At 45.0% G+C, this 15,415-nt stretch overlaps 1 protein-coding gene across 1 annotated transcript in view; it reads left to right on the top strand.

Annotated features, from left to right (window-relative positions):
* Positions 1-14,674, top strand: part of LOC111973588 (myb-related protein A) — a 17,910-nt gene extending 3,236 nt beyond the window's left edge. Inside the window, exons 2-16 of the mRNA XM_024000965.2 lie at positions 3,587-3,778; positions 4,073-4,144; positions 4,917-5,009; positions 5,851-6,071; positions 6,290-6,488; positions 6,599-6,673; positions 7,054-7,164; positions 8,064-8,354; positions 8,444-8,809; positions 8,962-9,101; positions 9,226-9,340; positions 9,472-9,585; positions 11,369-11,473; positions 11,596-11,787; positions 12,015-14,674. Coding sequence (XP_023856733.2) covers positions 3,587-3,778; positions 4,073-4,144; positions 4,917-5,009; positions 5,851-6,071; positions 6,290-6,488; positions 6,599-6,673; positions 7,054-7,164; positions 8,064-8,354; positions 8,444-8,809; positions 8,962-9,101; positions 9,226-9,340; positions 9,472-9,585; positions 11,369-11,473; positions 11,596-11,787; positions 12,015-12,146 — 2,418 coding nt within the window. The 3' untranslated portion in view covers positions 12,147-14,674. The remainder of the gene's footprint in view (positions 1-3,586; positions 3,779-4,072; positions 4,145-4,916; positions 5,010-5,850; positions 6,072-6,289; positions 6,489-6,598; positions 6,674-7,053; positions 7,165-8,063; positions 8,355-8,443; positions 8,810-8,961; positions 9,102-9,225; positions 9,341-9,471; positions 9,586-11,368; positions 11,474-11,595; positions 11,788-12,014) is intronic.
* The last annotated feature ends 741 nt before the right edge of the window (positions 14,675-15,415 follow it).

Genomic DNA, 15,415 nt, shown 5'->3' with positions numbered 1-15,415 from the left:
GCAACTCTACTGCAGAGATACCTGCAAAGTTCTGTCATACTTCCAGGTCTATGCCCCAAACAGTTCGAACTTCTAATTTTAAAAAATTATATCTCTCCAGAAATAAGTCTCTCACTGTTGCCGCCTGCTACCGACCCCCCTCAGCTCCCAGCTGTGCCCTGGACACCATCTGTGAATTGATCGCCCCCCATCTAGCTTCAGAGTTTGTTCTGTTAGGTGACCTAAACTGGGATATGCTTAACACCCCGGCAGTCCTACAATCTAAGCTAGATGCCCTCAATCTCACACAAATCATCAAGGAACCCACCAGGTACAACCCTAAATCCGTAAACATGGGCACCCTAATAGACATTATCCTGACAACTTGCCCTCCAAATACACCTCTGCTGTCTTCAATCAAGATCTCAGCGATCACTGCCTCATTGCCTGTATCCGCTACGGGTCCGCGGTCAAACGACCACCCCTCATCACTGGTCAAACGCTCCCTAAAACACTTCTGCGAGCAGGCCTTTCTAATCGACCTGGCCGGGTACCCTGGAAGGATATTGACCTCATCCCGTCAGTTGAGGATGCCTGGTCATTCTTTAAAAGTTACTTCCTCACCATATTAGACAAGCATGCTCCGTTCAAAAAATGCAGAACTAAGAACAGATATAGCCCTGGTTTCACACCAGACCTGACTGCCCTCGACCAGCACAAAACATCCTGTGGCGAACTGCAATAGCATCGAAGAGTCCCCGCGATATGACAACTGTTCAGGGAAGTCAGGAACCAATATACGCCAGTCAGTCAGAAAGCAAAGGCCAGCTTTTTCAAGCAGAAATTGTTGCATCCTGTAGCTCTAACCTCCGAAAATTCTGGATACTGTAAAGTCCATGGAGAACAAGAGCACCTCCTCCCAGCTGCCCACTGCACTGAGGCTAGGTAACACGGTCACCACCGATAAATCCGTGACTAATCGAAAACTTCAACAAGCATTTCTCAACGGCGCGCCATGCCTTCCTCCTGGCGACTCCAACCTTGGCCAACAAAGCTCCGCCCCCCCCAGCTGCTACTCGCCCAAGCCTCCCCAGCTTCTCCTTTACCAAAATCCAGATAGCAGATGTTCTGAAAGAGCTGCAAAACCTGACCCATACAAATCAGCTGGGCTTGACAATCTGGACCCTATTTCTGAAACTGTCCCGCGCCATTGTCGCACCCCTATTACCAGCTGTTCAACCTCTCCTTCGTATCATCCTGAGATCCCCAAGGATTGGAAACTGCCGCGGTCATCCCCCTCTTCAAAGGGGGAGACACCCTGGACCCAAACTGTACAGAATCTATATCCATCCTGCCCTGCCTATCTAAGGTCTTCGAAAGCCAAGTCAACAAACAGATCACTGACCATCTCGAATCCCACCGTACCTTCTCCGCTGTGCAATCCGGTTTCCGAGCCGGTCACGGGTGCACCTCAGCCACGCTCAAGGTACTAAACATACATAACCGCCATCGATAAAAGACAGTACTGTGCAGCCGTCTTCATCGACCTGGCCAAGGCTTTCGACTCTGTCAATCACCATATTCTTATCGGCAGACTCAGTAGCCTCGGTTTTCTAATGACTGCCTGGCCTGGTTCACCAACTACTTTGCAGACAGAGTTTAGTGTGTCAAATCGGAGGGCATGTTGTCCGGTCCTCTGGCAGTCTCTATGGGGTACCACAGGGTTCAATTCTCGGGCCGACTCTTTTCTCTGTATATATCAATGATGTTGCTCTTGCTGCGGGCGATTCCCTGATCCACCTCTACGCAGACGACACCATTCTGTATACTTCTGGCCCTTCCTTGGACACTGTGCTATCTAACCTCCAAACGAGCTTCAATGCATACAACACTCCTTCCGTGCCTCCAACTGCTCTTAACGCTAGTAAAACCAAATGCATGCTTTTCAACCGTTCGCTGCCTGCACCCGCACGCCCGACTAGCGTCACCACCCTGGACGGTTCCGACCTAGAATATGTGACATCTATAAGTACCTAGGTGTCTGGATAGACTGCAAACTCTCCTTCCAGACTCATATCAAACATCTCCAATCCAAAATCAAATCTAGAGTCGGCTTTCTATTTCGCAACAACGCCTCCTTCACTCACGCCGCGAAACTTACCCTAGTAAAACTGACTATCCTACCGATCCTCGACTTCGGCGATGTCATCTACAAAATAGCTTCCAATACTCTACTCAGCAAACTGGATGCAGTTTATCACAGTGCCATCCGTTTTGTCACCAAAGCCCCATATACTACCCACCACTGCGACCTGTATGCCCTAGTCGGCTGGCCCTCGCTACATGTTCGTCGTCAGACCCACTGGCTCCAGTCATCTACAAGGCTATGCTAGGTAAAGTGCCGCCTTATCTCCAGTTCACTGGTCACGATGGCTACACCCACCCGTAGCACCGCGCTCCAGCAGGTGATCTCACTGATCATCCCTAAAGCCAAAACCTCATTTGGCCGCCTTTCCTTACAGTTCTCTGCTGCCTGCGACTGGAACGAATTGCAAAAATCTCTGAAGTTGGAGACTTTTAACTCCCTCAACAACTTTAAACATCTGCATCTGAGCAGCTAACCGATCGCTGCAGCTGTACATAGTCCATCGGTATATAGCCCACCCAATTTACCTACCTCACCCCCATACTGCTTTTATTTATTTACTTTTCTGCTCTTTTGCACACCAGTATCTCTACTTGCACATGATCATCTGATGATTTATCACTCCAGTGTTAATCTGCTAAATTGTAATTATTCGATTTATTGCCTACCTCCTCATGCCTTTTGCACACATTGTATATAGATTCTCTTTTTTTCTACCATGTTATTGACTTGTTTATTGTTTACTCCATGTGTAACTCTGTGTTGTGTCTGTTCACACTGCTAGCTTTATCTTGGCCAGGTCGCAGTTGCAAATGAGAACTGTGTTCTCAACTAGCCTACCTGTTAAATAAAGGTGAAATATATACAGTGGGGAGAACAAGTATTTGAAACAGCCTTTTGGTGTCTGAGAAGCAGCAAGTCTCTAATAGATTGGAGATATGTTTTTTCCTAACATCAACATTTGAGGCAAAAAGTGGACAGTTGTGTGATTGTGGATTTTCTTCAAAAAGGGCAACAGTTGTTTCACTATAACCAATAAAACAAGCTTTTACCCTTTTTCAACCTAGGCATAGAGACTGCAACAGCCAGGCATCATTATGTCTGATCTAGCGGGGAACGGGATGCTAGGCTACTCTAATTATGGTCAGGAATGTCCTGTTTAATATGAATCTCTGCGCCGTTTCCAGCTGCATGCCACTCACTGAAACTACTGCCAATCCTGCTTCACTATGAATTACTCTGTGCCTGCTCTATCCATTGACATCTGATTCAGTTTTAAATTGGGCGGTTAATTGTAGTGGGGTATCGGCGGGTTGGTGCTGTATGTGACTCAGTTGTGGCATGAATAATGTACTGTTCCTGTTTTTGTATTTTTCTGTTTTAATGATGTCAGTTATGTTGATTTAATGAAATGTGAAGAGTAATGATTTGATTATAATGAAGTGATATGAGTAAGCTTAGATTTATGTAGTCGTTTTTCTGAACAGTTATCTGCCCTCTCTCCCCTCCCTATGTCTCTCTTTCCTCTACCTCTCTCTCTTTCTCCTTTTCAGTGAGTCTGACGATGAAGATCTACACTCCACAGATCCTGAGGGTAAGGACAAGAGCAAAGACAAGAAGATACTGTGCAAAGTCAAATGGTCTCGCGACGAGGTGGGTCAATGTAGATAGAATATTATTTATTTTGTAAATGTGTGCTGTGTTGTTCAACACTGTTGGTTTATAATTTAATTGACTGGTGCAATTTGCTGCTATTGTATTGCATGATATGTAGGAAGCCCTATAGTTCCCCCTACTAAAGGGAAGTGTGTAGGGCGTTTACTTTTCTGAAGCACTGGAGATACAGGGAGTGTCTCAGGAAGGTTGGCTCCTCACCCCCCCCCYCTCTCTCTCYCYCYCYCTCTCTCTCKCSCYCYCYCTCTCTCTCTATCTCTCTTCTTTCTGCAGGATGAGAGGCTGAAGAAGTTAGTGGAGCAGCATGGAACAGACTCCTGGAAATTAGTAGCTAATAATTTCACAGTAAGTGGTACAACTGTGACACACTGTTAGAACATGGTGTTAAAGTACAGAGCCTTCTGTAAACACACAGTAACCCACATAAAAACTACACTGAGTGGACAAAACATGACCTGTTCTTTCCATGACAGACTGACCAGGTGAATCCAAGGGAAAGCTATGATCCCTTATTGATGTCACCTGTAAATCCACTTCAATCAGTGTAGATGAAGGGGAGGAGACAGGTTGAAGAAGGATTGTGTATGTGACATTCAGAAGGCGAATGGGCAAGACAAAATATTTTAAGTTTCTTTGAACAGGGCATGGTAGTAGSGGCCAGGCGCACATGTTTGTGTCAAGAACTGCAACGCTGCTGGGTTTTTCACCCTCAACAGTTTCCCGTGTGTATTAAGAATGGTCCACCACCCAAAGGACATCCAGTCGACTTGACGCAACTGTGGGAAGCATTGGAGTCAACATGGACCAGCATCCCTGTGGAACGCTCTAGACATCTTGTAAAGTCCATGGCTGACGAATTGAGGCTGTTCTGAGGGAAAATGGCGGGGATGCAACTCAATATTAGGAAGGCGTTCCTAATGTTTTGTACAATCAAGTACGTTATCTGGATAAGAAAGGTGATAAGACAGGTCACAGGTGTTGTGTAAGGAAGGGGTTATTAGCCAGTGTGTGAATAGCTGTAATAACACATGGTGTGTGTGTGTGTGTGTGTGTGTGGGCGGGGGGGGGGGGTGTGTTACTGAGGTGTCATGCTCTGCTTTGTGTCTGTCTGTCACAGGGGAGGACAGATGGCCAGTGTCAGCACCGCTGGCAGAAAGTGCTCAACCCAGAGCTGGTGAAAGGACCCTGGACAAAAGAGGAGGATCAGAAGGTAAGTGGAGATGGGAGTTACCCCAACCTGGCATGAGTGAGGGGGAAGTAGAGGGAGGAGGGGAAGAGGTAGAAAAGGAAGGTAGAGGGCTTTATTGGTGCAGGTCATTGATAATACAAACAAGCTGCAGTATAAACATAACAGACCTTTCTCTTGTAATCTGAAACACTGAAAGTAACATACAGTATACACGTTCCTCTCCTGCGCTGTGTCCCCGTTGGCAGCCCCTGCAGTAGTTTTCATTGACTGTGCAAACACCCCACTACCTCATGCTTTAAAACAAACAGCCTCTCCCTGGTCCTGAGACCCTCCTCAGCCAGGCTGTAGGCTCATATCTCTCATAGTTGGAAGGTGAACAATGCATTCCTTAAATAAAACTACATGATGCCTTGCCTGCTGGAATGTCAAGAATGGGGTCTTGCTCCTCCAACATCTAGGCTTCACAACACATGCCAGTGATAGGATTGTTCTGGCTTGCCCTTAGTGACATGCCAGAAGTAAGATATGCAGGAAGATAATAGCGCTGGCTAGTGTGGGACTGCTGAGAGATGACATCACACGTTTGGCTCCATGGTAGAAGTGTTATGGCAACGAGTTCTACTTCTGCTTCATTCTGGACATTCTCTCCGACGTTGCCAATGATGATGTGGCAGCTCTGTTTGTGAAGTAATGGGCTGTAGTGGAGTTTCATAAATGGCCTATATCCCTCCAGTCATAGATGAAATATTAAACAGTATGGATATTATTAGAGGTCCAGAGGAATGCCTGTCTGGATTGTATTGTTAGAAGTCACTTACAATTCCCTGTCTTTGTTTGTTTGTGTGTGTGTGTGTGTGTATAGGTGATCGACCTGGTGCACAAATATGGCCCCAAGCGCTGGTCGGTGATCGCTAAGCACCTGCAGGGACGCATTGGAAAGCAATGCCGTGAGCGCTGGCACAACCACCTGAACCCTGAGGTAAAGAAGTCCTCCTGGACCCAGGAAGAGGACTGCATCATCTACCAGGCCCACAAACGCCTGGGCAACCGCTGGGCTGAGATCTCCAAGCTGCTGCCTGGAAGGTAACATAATGATATACTGTTCAGTTCTATGCCTGAGGTAGTGGGCGGTTGCAACTCAATAGAGTAAAATGGATTCCCTTCTTCTCCTTGTCTGATCTCCTTCAATACGGTGATGGCTCCAACTGGTGGTGCCATATTGCTTACAGCTACATTATTGGTAAAGGGGCTGAGCACAAGGTTTGTTCAGACCAGTCTAAAATGTCATGTCACGCTTATAGGACGGACAATTCCATTAAGAACCACTGGAACTCTACCATGAGGAGGAAGGTAGAGCATGAGGGGTATCTTCAGGAGGGCTGCAGGGGATTCGGCTCCGACCATGGGGGGGTGAAGAGAAGTCACCACAGACCCTGTCCCCCCCAACCAGACACCCCCCACCACGGGCACAGCCCTCTGGGCATGGAAGGACCAACACAGGTGAGACACTGGTCTCTCAGTTCAGATCCTTTGCATAGGTTTGTCTTGATCATTTGGTTTGTTTGAGTTTTGAAGGCTTGTTGTTGATGGGTCTGTCCTCTGCTTTGTAGCTCGGGGGTTACCCTTATAGCCCTCACTGTGGCCAACTGATGGACAGCCTCCAAGACTCCCCCAGCTACTTATCGGTGAGTGATCTGTCCCTTACAACTGACCCAGAGTCAGGTGTGTTGTTTCCTCAAAATGTGCTACATTTGGACTGAAGAAAGGGCATCTGATCCTAAATCAGTAGACAAGTCGTMCAATCCTGTCCACTTTCCCCATCATATACTTTCCCACTCTACTACCTTCAGTCTGTACTTTTTATTAATCAGTCTCTCAATCAAACAACTGAACGATCTGCCTGAATCCTTGCTTCTTCTGTCTTTTAACAAATGTGTGGATTGGTGTTAATCGGAATAAGCCTTTGAGTCTGACTTGAGTAATTTGCGAGTACATTTGTTGTCTCCTTCCTTCCCTGCATCCCTCCGTCCTGTCCTCCTCTCCTTCCCGTGTGTGTTTATTCCAGCCGTCCCGCCATGACGACCCAGACAAAGAGCAGAGAATTAAGGAGCTTGAGCTTCTGCTTATGTCAGCAGAGACCGAGGTCCGGAGACAGGCCCAGTGCCGAGGCCCATGTGTAAGGACACACTCTCTGTGTGTGAGCTCCTAGTTGTACTGTAGTGTTGTCGTAGTAGCCTACCCCTCTCCCCACATTCCCGTTAGTTGTGCTTCCTAGTTCTACCCCTTCCACCCCCATTTTCAGTGCTTCCTGCCATCCCGCCATGCGGCCGCCAACATAAACCTCTACCCTCCCTCCCTCCAGCCTCCTATCCGCTCCTCACAGCAGTAGTGCACGGTGTGTCACTTCAGCCAGCAGTTTGGTTTGGAACCAAACATGTCTTTTATTATTTATTTTTTTCAACTCTTTTTTTTTCACTCACTTTTTTTTACCCCAAATTTGCTTCTCAACCGGAATCCCTTCTAAGACCAGCCTTGACTTTTCCTTTCTTCATTTATCTATTCACTCCATCCATTTTATCTGATTTTCACCTGCATTGAAGATCAAACTATTATGATGATGTCAGTGGTTCAGATGTTATCTGATAGATCTCTTAGTGCAGTGCAACCCATGCTTACCACGGACTATTGTCACCCCACTTGTACAGTATGTGTCCTGCCCTATACTCTCCCTTCTCTCTCTCACACCATGCCAACATCTCACACCATGCCAACATCTCACACCATGCCAACATCTCACACCATGCCAACATCTCACACCATGCCAACATCTCACACCATGCCAACATCTGGCTTTCACTAGGGGCCTAAAGAGTTCACATGAAGTTTGAAGTTTAAAAGTGAGGGGTTAAATTTGGCTGTTGGGAGATAAGGTTTGGGGTATACATTTGGGTTTAGATTGCTTTCCCCTTGTCAGCTCAACTTCCATTGAAACTCCAACCCTGACCTGTACAGTAGCCCTGGTTGATCCTGCCACCACAATCACCTCCACCCTAACCCAGGTTTCTTCTACCCTAGAATGTGGAGCGTTACTCCAGCTGGGCAGACGGCGTGTCAGACGACACCATGACCACCAGCAGCAGCAGTCTGGAGGATCAGGCTGAGGGAGGCTGGAGGGGGGTAAAGGAGGGCCGGGGCCCCTCGATGGAGCTGGCTGAGGAGGGCTGGAGGGGCCCAGAGGAGGGCCGAGGGCTCCAGGTCCAGCACCACGTCTCCCCCAGTAAGTTCCTGTCTGTGGAGGCTAATTCCGTGCTCTCCACCTTGCAGACCATCCCAGAGTTCGCAGAGTCCATGGAGCTCATCGACTCGGTGAGTGTGTGTGTAGATGTGCATTTGGTGGCAGTGTGTGTTTACATATACCAGACCCAGAGTATGGATGTATTAAAAATCCATTGTAGATGTGTCTGGCTCTACAGGACCCTATGACGTGGAGCGAGGCGTCCAGCTTCGACATGTCTGAGGCGACTACCCCCCCGAAACAAACACAAGGGGGCTACGCACCCCAGGGGAGGACCACAGAGGGGATGAGGTACGCAGTTGACCACCCCAATGGCATCTCCACCAAGCACTGTGCCACCATGGGTCAGGGGAAGGTCCCCCCCCACACCCCGAATAACGTGCCCAGATCGAGTTTGCCTACCCTGGGGAGGAGGAAGAGGGGGGACCAGTCCCCTGATAGGAGTTGCCCATCCTTCTTAGACTCACCCAGCACCAACTCGCCCAAGAACACCCCCACGAAAGCACTGCCCTTCTCCCCCTCCCAGGTAAGACTGATGCTAGAAATGAGATCAAGCTAAAGAATGATGGCGCAATGCATCTGGTTCTGGCAGTATAGTATGTTAAAGACGCTTACTTTACACTCCCACTTTCTTCTACATCTCCATTCTCTAACTGTTGTGATCATATCTTTCTCCAGTTCTTCAACACATCAGGAGGAGAGCATCTGAGCCTGGACAACCCAGCTCTGACCTCCACCCCAGTCTGTGACCAGAAGTGTCTCCTCAACACACCCTTCCAGAGGGAGACCACGCCCAAACACCAGAAAGAGAATGTGGGGTAGGCTACAGGTTCCTCCATATTTTCAAAATTGATTTTAATTGGCTATATTATATGTGTGTTGATGGATTGATCTCTTTATTTTGGCAGGTGTTGTAAGAATTTCTCTCTTTGTCTCACTCAGTTTCAGGACCCCTAAAATCCGTAAGTCCATCATGGTTCCAACTCCCAGAACTCCTACTCCGTTTAAGAATGCCCTGGCCGCCCAGGAGAAGATGCATGGGCCACTAAAGATGGTGGTAAGTGTCAGTGTGAAGTTGGTCTGTCTGTGCACTGTAGTCTAAGTATTTATAATTGAATGTGTGTGCTTAAGAGTGTAAGTACTTTGTGACAGTGCTCGTATTAATGTAAGTGTGTGTGTATATTTCAGCCCCAGTCCCTGGCCTTTCTGGAGGAAGACCTCAGGGAGGTGCTGAAGCAGGAGGTTGGATCAGACATCTTCACCAGGGAACTACAACCACATTTCAGGACATGGAAACATGATGTAAGTGTTTTTTACAGAACTGTAGTTGTTAGTGCTGGCTGTCTTTATTGGTATCCAGTCTAGAGGTCGACCGATTATTGGTATCCAGTCTAGAGGCATGGCCGATTAATTAGGACCGATTTCAAGTTTTCATAACAATCGGTAATCGGCCTTTTTGGACGCCGGTTATGGCCGATTACATTGCAATCCACGAGGAGACTGCGTGGCAGGCTGACCACCTTTTACGCGAGTGCAGCATCAGAAGGACCTGGTGGCTGTAAGGAGCCAAGGTAAGTTGCTAGCTAGCATTAAACTTATCTTATAAAAAACAATCAATCTTAACATAATAACTAGTTAACTGTGAATTCATGGATGATGATATTAGTAGGTTAACTAGCTTGTCCTGTGTTGCATATAATCAATGCGGTGCCTGTTAATTTATCATCGAATCACAGCCTACTTCAACTTCGCCAAACGGGTGATGATTTAACAAAAGCGCATTGCTGAAAAAAGCACAATCTTTGCACAAATGTACCTAACCATAAACATCAATGCCTTTCTTAAAATCAATACACAGAAGTATATATTTTTTAACCTGCATATGTAGTTAAAATAAATTAATGTTAGCAGGCAATATTAACTAGGGAAATTGTGTCACTTCTCTTGCGTTCAGTGCAAGCAGAGTCAGGGTATATGCAGCAGTTTGGGCCACCTGGCTCGTTGCGAACTGTGAACTAATTTGCCAGAATTCTACATAATTATGACATAACATTGAAGGTTGTGCAATGTAACAACAATATTTAGACTTATGGATGCCACCCGTTCGATAAAATACGGAACGGTTCTGTATTTCACTGAAAGAATAAACGTTTTGTTTTCGAAATGATAGTTTACGTATTTGACCATATTAATGACCTAAGGCWTGTATTTCTGTGTGTTATTATATTATAATTAAGTCTATGATTTGATAGAGCAGTCTGACTGAGCGGTGGTAGGCAGCAGCAGGCTCGTAAGCATTCATTCAAACAGCACTTTACCGCATTTGCCAGCAGCTCTTCGCTATGCTTCAAGCATTGCGCTGTTTATGACTTCAACTCCCGAGACTAGGCTGGTAATACGAAAGTGCATATAAGAACATCCAATAGTCAAAGGTATATGAAATACAAATGGTATAGAGAGAAATAGTTGACGCGTCATAATTCCTATAATAACTACAACCTAAAACTTCTTAAAAGGGGATATTGAACCACCAGCTTTCATATGTTCTGAGCAAGGACCTTAAACGTTAGCTTTTCTACATGGCACATAGTGCACTTTTACTTTCTTCTCCAACACAGTGTTTTTGCATTATTTAAACCAAATTGAACATGTTTCATTATTTATTTGAGACTAAATAGATTTTATTTATGTATTATATTAAGTTAAAATAAAAGTGTTAATTGGGCGGCAGGTAGCCTAGTGGTTAGAGCGTTGGACTAGTAACCGAAAGGTTGCAAGATCGCATCCCAGAGCTGACAAGGTAAAAATCTGTTGTTCTGCCACTGAACAAGGCAGTTAACCCACTGTTCCTAGGCCATCATTGAAAATAAGAATTTGTTCTTAACTAGTTAAATAAAGGTAAAAAATCTAACAAAATTCAGTATTGTTGTAATTGTCATTATTACAAATATATAAAAATTGGCCGATTTTTATTTATTTATTTTTAATCGGTATCTGCTTTTTTTGGTCCTCCAATAATTGAAAAATCAAAATCATAATACCTCTAATCCAGTCTAACCACAACMTTGTCCCTGTTTCCTCCCAGTTGGATGGGCCAGCCAGGAAGGTGCGTAAGTCCCTGGTGCTGGACTCCTGGGGGAAAGACTGTCTTAACGTCCAGCTATTCCAGGAACAGGGCAATAATGCACAGGTGTGTTCTGGGAACTAATCAATCAGACTAATCAGTCAACCAATGAACCAACCAACTAATCAATCAATTCATCAGTCAACCAACCAACAAATTCATGTCTACCCCTCCTTGCCCCCCTCCAGGTCCCAGAGGATAGTCTCCTGACCAGCTCCTTACTGATGACCCCCCTCCCTGAGAGAGACAGAGAGGAGCGCCCCTGCACCCCCTCGTCTGGGAGGGAGGGGCCCTGTGCCCCCCTGCACCACCTATCCAGCCCCCGCAAGAGGAAGAACCCCCCTTCAGTCAGAATGTCCCACCACGATTCACTTAGACAGGTACACGCTTAGGTTTTAATCCTAACTAACCTCACATTATTGCTCCTCAGATGATTTATATAATGATGGAGAGAGGGAAAATATTGTCTGTCCAAATTAGACTGTATGTTGGGTTCAGCTGGCCACTTTTTCGTAAAAATGTATTTATTGAGCATCAAGGTCTTGGCTGTCACAAGGGGATAGAAGGGTTGAGAGGTGGGAGAGAATAATCCTCTCTTCTCATGCAGGTAAAAAGCGAGTGGGAAGCAGTGGTTTATGGGAAGACTGAGGACCAGCGGATCATGACAGAGCAGGCCCGGCAGTACCTGGGTAGTACCTACCCATCCTCCGCCTGCACCTCGAGGGCCCTCGTCCTCTGAGGCCTATGTCACCACACACTATACCCGTCCAGCAGAGTTGCTATGGAAACCACGCTCCTTCTCCTAATGACTCTTAGCATACTTAGACAATCTGGTGTAGGTAACTCGAATAATTTAGAAAGTTGTGTATTGATAAGATCCGTAAGTGAACACTCAAGTGTACCACAGAATACTTTACAGAAAAAGCCAATTCAAGCATTTTTTTCTCAGTCACACTGGCCAAGAACCTTGATGTCCTTGATTTGAGTTTTTGTAGCCATAAATTGCTTGGTTTGTCTTTTGAATACACACAAGCCTAGCCATGTAACAGGTTTGTACAGATAAGAAATAATAGATTTTCTGCACTATAATGTGTTAAAACAGAACAACGTGCACATACAGTAAGTAGTAAGCTGTAGAAATAGACTGATTATTACTAGCAATGGCTGACTCTCATATTGTTCATATATTGTTTAAATGAAGAAAATCTGTTTTATGATGTAATATTACACGTATATTACACGTATATGTATATTTTCTAACTTGTTTGTAGAACTCCCCTGTACTGCTACACCCGTGTGGCTCAGTTGGTAGAGCATGGCGCTTGCAACGCCAGGGTTGTGGGTTCAATTCCCACGGGGGGACCAGGATGAATATGTATGAACTTTCCAATTTGTAAGTCGCTCTGGATAAGAGCGTCTGCTAAATGACTTAAATGTAAATGTACACCTGTTGTTTTGAAGTCTTAGGAGAGAGACAGAGAGCTGTCTGTATGACACTACTGAGTTGGGGTTGGCTGCAGAGAAGCGATCAGTGTTGAGGAGGTAACTGGATAGCACTTGTGATGTGACTGTATTGTTTCAAAACGCAATGAAGTTTCCGTTCCAAGGCCATACTTTCCTTTAGCAGTCTCAAGTTGAGACATTTGTTGAATGTATTTCATAGCGTGAAACTGCGAAGAAACTCCAAATGGAAGGGTACTTTTCCCCCCCTTATTTTATTTATTATCTGTATTCTAAAACGTAGATATTAATATAAGTGTAAATTGAACACATTCTCCTTTGAGAAATCTTCCTAAAGCCGTTCCCTGCCCCTAAGATTTGATCTGTCAGTTCTACTTCTTACCTTCTATTGATCTAGGTTGTGATTGGGGAATGGTACACTGATCCTAAATCAGAATCCAGTTGTCATGTTTGGTACTGACCAATAGTGCTCAGTGTGCTAAAACGACCATGTTTAGTTGAGGGGATCCTCCTGTTCGCGTGAAGGCTGTATGTTCTATTTATTCAATGTTTACTCATTTATTTATTTCAATACAAAAATAAATGATCAAATAATTATATTTTCTTCTTATCAGAAAAGGATTGGGCTACCTTTCACCTAATTTCTCCAAATTAGACATAACAAGCAAACATGCACTGCCACTAATTCCTTTTTATTCAGTAATAATTTTAACTATCAGATTGAGTTAATTACCATTCGTGTAGTGACATCACTGAGTTGATATTGATAGAACAGTTTCCCCTGGAATCAGTTAACTTTTTTTGTAGCAGGACCCAGTCTCTAATCATAGACAAATTGCACTTTGCTCATTGTTTAAGTGTTGTTTCGTTCATTTGTTTGAGAGCATGACATAGCTCGTTTTATGTGTGTGTGTGTTTTGTTAWTTTTTTTTCAAATCCAATGCCGTTAGATGAATGTCTCACTACATGTGACGATTGAACATTGACCTAAAGAGGTATAGATGGAGCTGCTTGATGTATGTTTTTACATGGCATGTAAAGATTGAGCTTTTTGTAAAGATAGAAAGATTGTAAAGATTAAGCTTTTTTTATAAATATTTCTTTTTTTGATCAATTGTTTATCAGTAAATCACAAGTACAGGACAATATAAGATTTTCAACACACAATGAAATATAATTTTTTGTTGTATGTCTTCATGTGAMAATGCAGTTTTCTATAGCTCTGATTGGTTACCTCTGTAATAACAGGGTGCAGCAGAGTATCTATGGTCCCTGTGGTGATGGTTGGTGTCATTTTTTCCAACGGTCTTCCAACTGTTTAGAATCTGGATTATAATCTGGATTATCTAGCATTAAGTGTGTTTGAGAATAAAAAGGGAATCTCCTCAGGAGAGTTCACGTGGAAAGATCATGTATGTTCACCCTCTGAGCACAGAGCTTCAGTTTCTGATCTTATTTTCCTTCATCGGCTACACTAAATGTTCTGTTGGTTGGTTTGACTTCAGTATGTTTTGTTTGTAACATGTTTGTATGTTAATACTTGGACATCTAACCCTAGGTTATGAGGGAATTAAGTACATTTATAGTAGTAGTTGTCATAATCGTGCATGAACAACAAGCAATACGCCGGACTTTTCCAGTACCATGTTTGTACAGTAATCACAGATGTAACAGTTGCATTATGTAATTTTCAAAATTTCCAATATTTTCTGCTGCAATCATAACCAGGCAACACAGAATTCCTGCCAACTGCAAATGGAACCATGTACTTAATATGGAATAATAATAAAATGTTATTGCATTGCATTTGTGGTTCTTTGTTATTGTGTCATGTAATAGCAATATGATGTTGCACCTTTCTTTAACACTGCAGTGTTAATCGCATGTCAAACCTCCTGGTTATCCAAATACCTTCTGTATATCCCTTTACCGTCCAGTGGAAGGACTCTTCTGTTCCCTGTCCAATCCTGTCAGGTCCTGATGGCAGTGGATTAACTGGCTGGGGTTGACTGCAGGCCCGACCCCCATTCCCTGCCCTGTTTATATGTACCCCTGTTTGTGGTGTATTTGGGGGTGCTGTCAGCTTGGCCTGCGCTCACCATGGACACAATCCCCCTTCCGTGTGTGTGTGTGTGGATAGGCGTGCTTGTGAGTGTGTGCTTGGGGGTGCCATCAGCTTGGCCTGGGGTCTGCGGACACGAGCCCCCCTCCGCCAGGACAAGATGCCTCTCCACAGGGTCAGCTGCTGGCCCTAAATACGCCAAGTCATCCGTGACTTAATGCCCCAGGGCCCCATTGTCCCCAGGGCCTGTTGCTTTTACATCCCCATCCACTCAATTGCCTCAAGAGGAGGGGTACAAGGCCCAGCGACTTGCATTTTGTTAGGGAAGCATGAGCAACACACACAAATATCCACTACATCAATCTATTTTCCCTTGCCTGTGGCTCTTTTCTGGGCAGGATTTATTACCATTTTCATTTTATTTCACTTAGTCCTACATGTTGGGGCTCGGAGCCTAAGATTTTCACTGTACCCTGCAATCACAC

The sequence above is a fragment of the Salvelinus sp. IW2-2015 genome, linkage group LG14 (genome assembly GCF_002910315.2).
Source record: "Salvelinus sp. IW2-2015 linkage group LG14, ASM291031v2, whole genome shotgun sequence".
NCBI classification, from domain to species: domain Eukaryota; kingdom Metazoa; phylum Chordata; class Actinopteri; order Salmoniformes; family Salmonidae; genus Salvelinus; species Salvelinus sp. IW2-2015.
The sequence above is the reverse complement of the archived record's forward strand: the minus strand, read 5'-3'. Positions and strand labels throughout refer to the sequence as shown.